Source organism: Corapipo altera, unplaced genomic scaffold (assembly GCF_003945725.1).
Source record: "Corapipo altera isolate COAL_440 unplaced genomic scaffold, ASM394572v1 1b, whole genome shotgun sequence".
Classification (NCBI taxonomy): Eukaryota; Metazoa; Chordata; class Aves; order Passeriformes; family Pipridae; genus Corapipo; species Corapipo altera.
Window position 1 is genome coordinate 8,697,097 of NW_020884881.1, and position 12,942 is coordinate 8,710,038.

A 12,942-nucleotide genomic window follows, 5' to 3' on the forward strand; every position below is an offset into this window, starting at 1 on the left:
ATAATTGTTTATCCATGTTGCTGGCTGATGCCAACTAAGCAGTGCTCAGCTAACCAGATGATCCCTTACTGAGCTCCCTGCCTTAGCAGTTGTTTTCATTAAGTGGCTAGAATGAGACTGTTCAGGCAATTTATAAGACTCCATGAGAACACTATCAGTAACTCAGCAGTTTTAACAGAAAGGCACAAGTGTAAGGAAAAGCAAGGCATAAGCTTCTTCTGAATGTTTCTCAAAAACTATTTTCACAAAAGTGCCTGATTAAGGGTCTAATTTTTATGCACCAGACAATTACGGGCATTTTCAGGAAACTCTTTTTCTGGGAATCTCTGAAATACAGTCCAAGCCCATCCCTTGTTCATTCTTGGACGATGTCTGTTAGAAATGGTTAAGCAAGCACTTTTGGCTCCTCACAAGGAAGGCTTCTTATCTTGCTTGGCTTACTAGGGATTCCCACACTGGATAGTCCCTACTGTAAATCAGATTCCCCTCACCCAGTGTATTTAACATTTCATTCTAATAAGATTGAAAATTCACTGCATCTTCATATTTTGTGCCTCTGTTAAAAGTACTGAACATTTGCAGTAAGTTTTCTCAAAGCAATGTATAACATGTTACAGAAAGATAGGAATGAGATTGAAAATGTGTTCAAGGTCACTAGAAGTAAACCTGCAGCATGGGCTTTATGTACAGCTCTGACTGTCCATCAGCTGTCCATATTACCATCTGCTGCAGTAATTGTCCTTCTTTTTCCAGGGTGCATGTGCAATCAGGCAGGTGTTATCCCTGCCATGTGCCCAGAGGAGGATGCAGCCTGCCTCTGTGACCCAGCCACGGGAGCTTGCCTTTGCCTGCCCAATGTGGTGGGTGCCACATGTGACCAATGTGTCTCTGGCTACTGGGACCTGGCTAGCGGAAAAGGATGTCAGACCTGTGGCTGTGATCCAAAAAACTCACAAAGCACCCAGTGCAACCAGGCAAGAAGATTACTCTGCTTTCCAGGAACAAGGGTGGTGGTGTTTTGGCATGGCACAGTGAGGTCCCTCTTGTAAACAAGAGTAGTTTTTTGACATACTCCCTGAAAACAAAAATTCTTTAGAAGTTTGTGTTTGGCACAATCCCACCGTAAGTCATTTTATCAAACACCCTGTTCCGATATTGTGGCTTTGTTGGTAAGAAATTTCTCTTTGCCTGTTGTTTCTTTGCCAAGTGGACCTTAGAAACACTTTGTAAAAAGGTATCACAGAGGAAAAAACTGTCTCATAAATATACATATATGGAAGAAAGAAATCCAGGCTTGGACTCAAGAGTCTTATGAGTATTTTTTAAGTGTTTATTTTCATAAAGTAGCAGCTGGGGCCATTACATTAATCATGCCTCATCTATCAGACTGGTAGAGCACCTTTTCTCATATTTAATTCCCATGCACTTTTTAGAGCTAGAATGTAGGAAAAACAAAACAGCATTTCAGAATAGAGAGGTGAAATTGCGGTCCCATGGAGTCAACAGCAATTTTGCTATTGACTTCAGAGCACCAGGAGCTTATCCTAAGGTCTTGCTGGTGTATGTGCACATTTTCCTTTCAATATACTCTCTGTTTGTTCCAGTTTATTTAGTGGATTTACTATGTTATTTTTTTTTTAGCAAATTTAGCTCTTGATCTCAAAGAGCTGCTACTGCTTTTCTGAGCTATAGCAGTTTTTGGAGCAGTAATTCCTGGCAGTTTAATTTAATAGCTGAATTACAAAATAATTTTTCTAGGGCAATGTGCATAATATACCCTTGAGGTTTTCATGTAGTTTAAAGTTGAAATGTTAAGATGAGTACTTTGATCTAGCAAAAATAAAAACTTAGTCTGTTTTGCAAAGCAAAAGAATCATCTCAGATAATAGAGGCTGAGTTCTCAAAGAGCATCTGTAGACTGGAAGATACAAAATCTTTCAGATTAGTAAAGTAAAGCCACCTCTCAAAGTGCATTTTGTTTTCACAACCTTAAGCAGGAAGATGGGAAAGGTGGGCCAATGCTATATAAACCATGGTGTTCAAAGACTGTGGGCAAGCAGTGTTGCTGTAGTCGTCATACGGCTATAAGTCACAAGGAGAAAAAGAAGCACAGTAAATAATGTATATCCAGCCACATGGCTCTGCCAGAAGTTATTAAATCCTAACTGTCTTTACAGTTTACAGGCCAGTGTCCATGTAAGCCAGGCTACAGTGGAAGACGTTGTGATGAATGTGAGGAAAACTACTTTGGCAATCCCCAGACGCATTGCATTTGTAAGTATTATTAACTGGGGACAACTGGATTAGAAACTGCCTCAAAATAAATGCTTACCTTTTATCTTCACAGGCGAAATGGGACATACACCTAGAAGAATAACCTTTCATATGTTTGCATGTATGAGATGAACAAAAGTGTTTATATTATTTACCTCTATTGTTACTTCTATGGTTACGATGGAAGTTAGAGCTGAAGAAGAGCCATTACCTGTGCAGTCCACTTTGCTCTAACTCAAACACTGGTTTGCTTTTATTATCGTGAAATGCACAATTATACCTTTTGCATGCATTAATCTCACAGAAAAGGAACAACTGGGTGTAACTTGCTGTCCCTTTCTTGCAGTGTGTGAGTGTAACCCGGAGGGAACCCGCCAGCCCCAGTGTGACAAGGCCACTGGCGCATGTAACTGCCGTGCTGGGGTCACCGGCCGTTTCTGCGACCAGTGCGGCCGGGGCTTTGAGAAAGACTTTCCCTCTTGCCGTCAGTGTCACCTTTGTTTTGATCAGTGGGACACAGAAATTGCTGCCCTTGCTCAGACTGTTCAGGGGTTGATGAGGTTTGCTGCAAAGCTGGAAGATAAAGGAGGACGAATGCCCAGCTGCGACATGCGCTTCAAAGCCTTTGAAGATGCCATTTCTGAAATTGAGCGAATTTTGAGACATCCTGTCCTTTCACTGGAGGCCTTCTCTGGCATCAGGGAGTTTCAGGGCTACCTTCAGTAAGGGCTAAGCTGCTCCTGAAAAAATTCTTTGACTGAGAAACAGTTTTTCCCAGACTCCACCAGCCATCTCTATACATTAAGTCCCACTTCTGATCAGCACACAGATGCTGGACTACAAAGTCACTGTTTTCAATAGATCTGTGAAAAAATAATCCTTAATATATTTCTATCCCCCGCAGACAGATACTTAAATGCTGGAATTTTCCAGTTCATCTTAAAAGTTTTCTAAATAAACCATTAAAGTCAATGTTTCTGGTCATTTAGAAATGTATCTCTTGCCCTCTAAAATATTGTGTAACTCAGTTCTAGTTTAAGAACAATCCAGTCTCACTTCTCCATAACTGCCGTTTTCCTTTCAGACAAAAGGTTGCACAAATGGATCCCCTTCACAGTTTGCCATATGAGTTTCCTGATCTTAACAAGAACTTAGAAGATATTGGAGAAGAAGCTGACTTAGTGTATGAACTTCTACAACAGAAAATACATCTGCATGAAAGTTTTCAGTACTTGAACTTCAAAGGTAAGCCAGCAATGAATTGAAATAGGTGGACATTTTCCACAAAATTTCAGAATGTTTTTCTCATCATTGAACCATACAACTTCTCAAAGATCCCTAGATTTTAGCTTCCTATGGTAGCACAAAAATGCAAACACTAACAACATTTTATAATGACTTTCCAAATTCTCTTTTATCTTAAAATGCTGTGATTTCTAGCATCCCAAATTTCAGATGCATGTGCCAGGGTCCCATCAGTCAAAAGTCTCATGAATCCAAATGTAATGCCATCAGGATATAAAAGTCACCCACTCTTACAGTACAGACTCACAGATCATGCAGTAGAACAGCAAAGAATTTTTCCACCACTCTTGACTCCTCTTGCTCTTAGCAATATTTACAGAATGTAGTCCAGCAATGGTTTGTTTAATTAAAGCAGAGTGTCATAGTGCAACTTCTTAGTGTTCCCATGGGAAAATACATAACTTTATGTGGTACAGAACTAGCTCTCCATCATCAAAAAATGTGAAGGCAGAACTGAGTTCCCTGGCATTTTTGAAAGAATTACACCGTCTGTGCTTGAGCTAAGTATAGTATCCATCAGCTGCTAATAGCTGTAATGACAATGTCCCAGACCGGTTTCTGGAGAAACACAGGGATGTATCAGTCAGGGATCTCTATCAGATGCTGGATCACCCACAATGGCAGGAGATGGTCAGCGGGATACTCTCCAGAGACATGGCTGCCACAATATGAACCCCAGAAGACAGGATGCCCACCACTGAAGACACAAGCTGCAGGCAATGCAATCCCATTTACAGTTCCTCTGTGTTTCATTCAGGCAAGAAAAAGATTGGTCTAGACGAGATTGGAAAAAAAAAAAGGAAAAGTCAACAGAATACAAAGCAGAGGGAAAGGAATAGGGTAAAAGAGGGATTAACTAAGATTTAGGGCTCCCGTGCCCTGTTGTACTTGGCAGAGCCCCCGGGGACAGCTCTTCCGCTCAGGTCCCTGTGCGAGCAGTCAGCACAGCTCTCCCAGGCTCCACTTCCCAATCCAACTGATCCTCGTGTAGACTCTGAGAAAGACAGAAAGTCAAAGAAACAATAAATCCCAGGGAGGTCAGTGGATGCGCAGCTGAAGCATCCATGGTGCTCTCTGGTCACATTCCAAGCCCACTTCATCTTTGGCCTCTGGAGACAGATAAACAGCCCTATAAAAAGCACATGGGGGTGTGGGGAGGGGAAGACCTTGAATTTAGGCTGAATTTCCTATCAGGGCCACAAATATTCATTGGTCCTGCTACCATGCATCTGATAGCACAAAAATAGTGTTCCCCTCAAGATAACCAGTTTCTCTGATACCTGGGAGAGAGACTGGCTCCTTCATTCCACTTCCTTTTGGGACCAGCAGAACATCTTACATACGGCTCTATCTGCTTTTTCCTCTCTCTTTTTTGCTGGGGTAGAGCAGGGTATAGCCATGTATACCATCTGGGGCACATATGGCACTTGTGCCCTAGGCACATATATGGAATGGGGTCCTACCTACCTCTCTTTGCAGAGGATCAGGACTCAGAGTTTTCCTTCCAGGCATACATTCAGCTAGCTGACCTGGAAATGTCAATATCTAATGATGAATTAAAAACCACTGAAAAAACCAAGACACAAGTGTCCTTAAAAGAATGTTTGCAGTTTATGAGATCTTGTTAAATTATGGCTTTCCAGCCTTGGCCCCTAGCTTTGCAGCCACTGTGGTATGGTAATGCAGTGAGAGCAGCTTCCTAGGCTGTAAATCAAGCCTGGGTTAAGACACTGTGTTTAACGTAAAGGAACTTGGAAGCTCAGCAGCTCCATCACAAATCAAACGTGGAAAATGCATTTGGGCCACTTAATGGAGAGCTGAATCACTGTAAAATATTCCTCCAATGGAATTATGGCACAGAAAACAGTCTCTGGCTTAGATATGGAGTTACAGCAGTCTCTTGCCAGGTATTTTGTATTAGGAGCTAACTTTAAACTGTATATTGTTTCCAAGAATTACAAGATAAACAAATAGGCCTGATTCCACAAGATAACTAAACATTGTTCAGCTTCAGTCAAAGCAGGACCAAGGGCTTTAGAGATTGAATCAAAGCACACAGGACTTGATCAGTGTCTTGTCATTGACTTCAACTAGTAATGGAGTGCCTTACCAGCTTTTTCACTGCCGACAAATCACTTCTGGATCTGCACATATTTCTGCCTAGGAATTTGGGGACAAATTTGGATTCTCTGGGGATCTGGGAAGCCTCAACAGCACCAGCAGATGTAAATTATGTGTTTTGCAAAAGGCTTGAGTCCTTTCCTCAGGCTATTAATCTGCGAAAAATGTAATATTCTCCAACCCTTTTGAGTCTACTTAAGGAAAAGCTTTTACTAAGCAAACAAGACTCTTGCTAGAAAGTATTTTTTGCCTGGCCTACGAGCTTGTTATGGAAGTCCTTTTTTTTTTTATCACATCAGTCCTGAAATTGGATTTTCCAGAGCCAAAAAACCCCTCATATATTCCCATTTGTATTCTAAATTTTGGACTCAGTTTAGCAGACCATTTAACTCTTGGGTGCTATGCTGAACAGAAAGGACAAATGCTTTCCTGACTCTCAGTGAGGGAGCTGATCACTTCATAAGTTTAACAATTGGCAGAAACAGTTCTCCTGTGTAAACTTCAAAACAGCATAAATGACAGGAGCTTTTATCAAATCAACAATGGCAGCAATGCATGAGCTACTGATGAATGCAGAGCAGTAGCAGTTTGTGTCATTAATGGGATCTCCATACTTCTGTCTATTCCATTGGCTTCTCACACACCTTGGACTCTGACAAATGACATAGGATCCACCATATATTCATATAGTTTAGCAGGCTTTATGAGCATTGATAACTATTCCTATTTGGCATTGGATGAGTAAAGGATTAAAAAGCTTGGCTAAGGAAATGACAGTTCTTGTCCCTCACTGCCGTCCCAAATGAAACACCAGTGACAACAAACTGAATCACCTGTCACTCACCAGTAGTCCAGAATTCAAGTAAATACATGAACTAAATGCAACCAAAATGCAGCTAGTACTAAACCCTATTTCTCTTGTTACAGAGGCCATCAGCAACATTAGGAAACACTTTGAAATATCATTGCTGGCAGAACAGAGGACCAGGGGTACAACCCCTTTTCTAAGATACTCAGAGTACACCAGGAGCCACATGCTCGCTATGCTGGACTATGAGGTCTTAAAAGCAAGTAATGTGCTGCAACAGCTCAAAATGATCAAAAGCCCTGACATCCAAAACTTGAACGAAAAGGTAGGCACTGTGGATTTTGAACGGGATCTAAAGAAAAACCTCTTTTTTGATGTTGTAGTAAGTTTTATTTTAGAAAGGGTGCTTACATGCATTTTTAAATATGGAAAATGACACTTCCCTGGCACAGCCATGCAGTCACGTCTGAAACAGCTGCAATTCTCAGCTGTAGTTATTCAGCTACCTTCTGGAAGCCATTGTTCCCAGGGCAGACCCCACACAAGGAACTGTTTAAGCACTCTCTAGTCTCAAGAGGACATCAATGTTATTTCAGAAAGATTAACCCAAACCTACTCTGTGAATAACTTAAGCTAAGCAGAGCAACTTTGCTCTGAAGTGGATGGGGAGAGCTCACATATCCTTTGCATCACCTATGGGAAAGGAGGGGATTTCTCTTCTTCCACAGGGCAGCAACACATACCTGATAGTACCTTGAGCCAGTCCTGACAGATCTGGAAGAGATCATCCATCTAAGCCTTTAATCTTAACATCTGTGTCAAACTACATGGAGAGCTAAACACGGTAGCATGTTGTGTGAGAGGTGATCTGGATCCTTTAGAAGAAGCCATTGACCCATGGGCTGGATATGGCCAGAGGATGGTTTCACCCATTTTTCCAAAGAAGGGTGAAACAAGGGTCAGTGCAACATGTGGAGCCTAACAAATGAGTCCTGCAAGGATGCTCAGCGCCTTGGGCTGCCATTGCATCCTTCAAATCAGGGGAAAGGGACCTGTGACTGACAGTGACACCCATCTTTAGAGAGACCAGACCACTGTGTCTTAGGGAAAATCCCATCCTATGTTAATGTTCATATAATGTCAAACATCTTCCTTTCCTCAGGAATTTATCTCAGGCCCCCAGAGGAGTACTGACATAAGCATCTTCCTCGTTGCAGATCTGTGGTGTGCCAGGAGACCAGCCCTGTGTCACAGCAGCCTGCCGGGGAGCTTTGTGCCAGGACAGTCTTGGGCTCAGGCAGTGTGGTGGCCTAAACTGCAGTGGAGCTCTTCCTCTTTCCGCTGAGGCATTCAGGAAAGCTGAGGAGACTGCTATATTGCTAAATAACTCGACTACTCAGCTACAAGAACCTGAGAATCAGGTGCTGTATATCAAACCGACATTTGTTCAGTGAAATGAATGGAGGATAATATTTGGGATGTCACAAACCTACAAAAACTCACCTGCTCTTTGGATAAAGAGCAGTGACATAATGATGGACCCTGTCCCTATATCACAGACCTATCATGGTTCAGTACTGGGATTATTAGGAGCCAGCCCCCCAAAGAGACTGTGGCTCTGGCTACGTCTTCTTCTTCCTCACAGCTGCCAAGATCTCACAGGTCATGGTGCCCTGTATCTATGGAAATTGGTGGCTTCAGGCTAGTATTATCTATATTTTTATTGGGAAAGATTCAAATGGAACAATTTGTCAGTAGCCTGACATGCTTACTGCAATGGGATTACTGCTGTGCATAGCATTAAACTCTATTTATACAACTTCATATTACTCTTATGTTTGCCATTAAATAACTTTTGTAAATAATTTCAAGATGAAGCTTTTCTGTCCCCAGTGCTGCTTAGGAAGGCATCAATTAGTCAACTGTATTGCACAGTAGCAGTGAAAAATAACTCAAGCAAAGTGTGGCCAATGCAACATGTGCCAAGGAAATAAAAAAGACAAATCCCTAAACACCAGTAAAGAGTTCATTCTTACTAACAGTCAGACATGATGCCTGTTACAGTTATAGGCCAAACACATTTTCCAACAGAAATGACATTCTGCTGTGGCTTTGTCCTGTCCCTGCAGGGTGCCTGGGCATCCATTTCCTCTTTTTAAAATGCACACGACAGGGCATCACAGCCAGTGGGTTCAGAAATGAGCAATCAGGACACAGGTCTGGGGCCCCAGGACGCGGAGGGGTAGCAGCAAAAGGCATCTGCTGATGTGGGGAGTGCCAGACTGCTGGGACGTTGCCTCTGGTGCTCACAAGCCTCAGGCAGCTCCGTGAAAATATGAGTGAACTATTTTGAGAATATTCAAAAGTAAAAACATCACCATTTTTCTTGTTGCACAGAGAAAGACTGAATCTCTTTCCTCTGCAGACCACAGAGAGGCAGTACCTGTGCCTTTCCTTAAGGCAAAGCGCCTAGCAAAGGAAATATTGTTGGAATTTGATAATTAATCTAAAGCTGTCACTTAAATTATCAAGAATACTAATTTAATGGCAAAATGTAACTTTTAAAGACTTGAACTTGAACTGTACCTTCCTTGTTTGTATCCTCTTTAAGTGTTTTTTTCAACAGCAAGTCCAATATGAAATGACAAATGATGTTAAGTTTTCTACAATCAGATCTGAATCTGATCACATCTCCTCAGAACTGAATCTGATCACCGACATGCTGCAGTACTGTAACAACTCAGCACTTTCTTTTGGAAACAGAAGGGGGCTGTGGTTTAGCAGTGGCTGCAGAGAGAAAAAAATGCTTGATTTAGGCTTTTTTTGAGGCCAGATGAAGGGCAAGATGTAGCGGCTTCTGGAGTTCCCCATTGGGGGCTCCTACTGCTTTTCAAAGCCACATCAAGTGATTACAGCTGAGGCTTGGATCAAAATTACTTTTGTGTCAGAACTCAACTTGCCAAGCAATGACAGATAACCTCTAGAAAATGGCACTGCTATTTTTAATAATATTTCCAGATTGAAAGCATTAGAAAAATGGCAGAAGACAACAAACTGAAAGGCTCACAATTAACTGGGCAACTGGAGACAGCCAGAAATCAAATTGAGGTTGATAGAGAGATCACTAAGGATTTCATCCAAAAAGTGAAATACTTCTTATTAGGTAAATATGCAATGTTCTTTTTGACTAATTTTTTATATATATATTGCAATATAGTATAGCATAATAGATAGCCAGAAAATTATGTAGCTGTATACACATGAAATTTCTTGTCCACCTCCTGATCTGTGTGACCTTTTTCAATCCCTTTTTTCTAGTGCTTCCTTCTCCCAGGTGACAGTACTTCGTATTCATTTTACAATAGATCTCTTATGTTCTGATTATCTTTTATTACATTGCTCAATTTGAATTCCCTCTGTTCCTGGTTTATCTGAGTAAAGGACTACTAAGATAATTTCATACAATTTATAATGGCCAGGCATGTCCAACGAATCCTCAAATTGTTATTCCACCCCCTTTCTCCAGGCCCATAAATAGAGGCTCTCCATAGGGAGCGTGGGAATTAGGACACATACTGCTCCGTCGTCTCTGTAAAGCTGTAACTCGAGGAATCAAAGGATTCTGGTAGAACTTCACAGCTCTCATAACAAAAATAACAAAATAACCATATATACCCTAAAAATATTCCACCCACACAATTGCCGAAAAATGCTGTAAGAAATGGACCCTAAGTTTTTTTACCAGATGCACATCAAAGAGGTTCAAATGTGGCAGGATTTTTTTAATCTCTTGAATCTCTGACCTCATAAATGTCTATGGATTGCATGTTGGCAGCCCTTTGGCATTCATACTTCTACATCCAAATGTGTGTGAGGGCAGATGACAGAGAACTCCTTTTGTTCAGGAACATTTAAATTATTTTATTGAATTGGAAGATTTAAGTCCATTTAATTCCTTATTATTCTCAGTCTTATAGAAAATTCCACCTTTAGCTCTTTTATGTTTCTTAGTAGACATACAACATGTACTAACAATTACAAAAACATTTTTTCAAATCTTTGTTTTGTTAATTGAAGTTTAAGAACAGTAACAGCTGAGATGCATAAAGTTACATTAAATCTGCTGTACTCTACATTGATGTGAATGATGATTTTGCAAGAATATATTTCTACAGAAAATACCTCTCAGGAATGAACTACTGTTTGCACACTAAATATCTTCTATTTAATTGTTGCAGAGTTGCTCTGGAGCATTAGCACAAACATTAACTATGTTTCAACTGTTTATCACACAAGGTCTTGTCTATAAATGGAAGTGAGTAGAAAACAGAACCGATGAGGAGAATTCAGGAGGCGTTGACTGCTCTGTGTGTGCCTGTGCCTCTTAGCAAAGAGCTAGGACAAGCTCATTCATTTGCAATGGGAATTGTCAAAATATAGGGGTTTTTTATTGTAAATTCCCATGCTATCCAAGTCTGACCCAGGTTCCCTCTGCAGCTTAGCCTTTCTCATTAACCAGGGAAGGAGCCACTTTCTCAATATTGTGGCAACTTCAGGGAAGGGATTACACCCACTGACCAGCTTGGAAAGCTCCATTCACACCCCAGTCTCGCCAGCACCTCTTTGATCTGTGGGCCAAGGGAGAAATGGGCTGTGACACATCTAGCTGTGCTGGGTACTGATTTAAAACCTTCCATGGGCTCGGTTCTACAACAGAATTTCAATAACTCAGTTCAAAGTGGGTTCAAATCCTCATTTTAGCCAGTTCTGACAACACTAACAGCAGTACCTGGAAGCATAATATTAAATTACAAAATGTTGGAGATAATTTTCTTACCCCCCTGCTGTGCCTGTCAGCTTTATTCTCCCACATAAGTGAAAGGGTAGGCAGCCATAATGACCATTTACATTTCACTGGGAGGAAAGAGACACTTCAGGATGCTCTCAGCTCCATTTCTGTTGTAGATGAGAGTGCGCCTCCAGAAGACATCGAGAAGGTGGCAAATTACGTTCTGCAAATAAACCTTTCCCTGACTCCACAAGAGCTCACAAGAATGCTTGGCAAAATCAAGATCATTATGAATCACTGTGAAGAGTATCACCTGAACAACAAGGGAAACGTAAAAACGGAGGATGCTCAGACACTGCTGGTAGAGGCACAAAAAGCCGAGTAAGAAGGGTATTCTCATATTGAAGTGCCAGACCCAGCTGGGTTGGCACTGAGCATGGTAGGACTGTTCTACACCCCTGGCAGTATCCTAGTGACACTGGAGGGAAAGTTCAGATGACAGCAGATTTCACCTTGCCATTCCCACGGGGCCTCTCTGGCAGGAAGGAGCCATCACTGCTCGGCTGCAGGAGCCGACGTGCTGCAAGGAAGCAGCTCCTGCCAGCTCTTGGCTCCTGTGCCTGCTGAGTCAAAGAGGCCAAAGCAGCTACTTACTTCCACCTTGGACCTGGTGGAGCATTACATCTGGTTCACTGAGTGGTTTAAATAAGGGTGAGAAAGAACAAACAAGAGAAAAAACGTGTTCACCCATGAGTCTTCCCTACTCGCAGTGCACCACCACGCAGCCCACAGCATCCAGCCCCACCTTGAATACAGCAGCTCAGGAGCTCCCACACAAAGTCCCTTACAGAGGTTTTGCTTTACGAACCTCCAAACCCCAATTTTATGTTTGCTTTTGAATTTGAGGAAACATTTTTGCATGTCAGCATGGGTGCATTTGAAACATGTTCTTGCTTTGTTCTCCATGCCATGATACTACACAAGATTCTATTTTTCCATTTTAGCAAAGCAGCTAAAGGTGTTCTGCCTGTGGATGAAATTAATAATAAACTGAAAAATCTTGTGAAGTCCCAAGGACACTCCAAAAACACCATCATAAAGTTAAATGAAGAGATACAAGGCATCAGAACACAAATCTCACAGGTATCTTGCTGTAAATATTTTATTTTCCACATATATTTTAGAAGAGAAACTTCATCCTTAAGTTTCCTTAATGTAAACTTAAATAAATAAAACCAGATTATGGCACAGATATGACACCAATTCCATACTGGTTAAGGGTCTCTTCTTCTTAATCCATTGACTATCTCCCTCATTACCAAGCTCTGCAAGCTGGATGGATGTTGCATAAGAAACCAGAGATTTCAATTGCTCTGTTTTAGGCTGAGATCCGAGTGAACAACACAAACAATGATCTAAATGACTTGTCAGCCAAACAGACTGAGATGGAAGATGAAATTGCCACCTGGCAGGCAAAAACACTGAGGAATAAGAATCAAGCTACAAAGGCAAGAGCAGAGGCAGAAGTAGCACACAAGCGAGCCCAGAATATTGATAATGTAAGCCTTTCCAGCACGTGTTAAGGGAAAAAAAATTCCCTTCATCTTTCATAGTATTTTTGCTTCAGAAGTGTTACCCTGCTGCC

The 12,942-nt window shown here is 41.5% G+C and overlaps 1 protein-coding gene across 1 annotated transcript in view; it reads left to right on the top strand.

Moving 5' to 3' along the window:
• The window catches only part of LAMB4 (laminin subunit beta 4), a 55,143-nt gene that overhangs the window by 39,461 nt on the left and 2,740 nt on the right, over nt 1–12,942 (top strand). The window contains exons 24-33 of the mRNA XM_027639992.1: nt 754–974; nt 2,178–2,274; nt 2,621–2,996; nt 3,359–3,519; nt 6,628–6,833; nt 7,726–7,958; nt 9,535–9,671; nt 11,474–11,678; nt 12,302–12,440; nt 12,680–12,856. Of these exons, the coding sequence (XP_027495793.1) occupies nt 754–974; nt 2,178–2,274; nt 2,621–2,996; nt 3,359–3,519; nt 6,628–6,833; nt 7,726–7,958; nt 9,535–9,671; nt 11,474–11,678; nt 12,302–12,440; nt 12,680–12,856 (1,952 nt within the window). The remainder of the gene's footprint in view (nt 1–753; nt 975–2,177; nt 2,275–2,620; nt 2,997–3,358; nt 3,520–6,627; nt 6,834–7,725; nt 7,959–9,534; nt 9,672–11,473; nt 11,679–12,301; nt 12,441–12,679; nt 12,857–12,942) is intronic.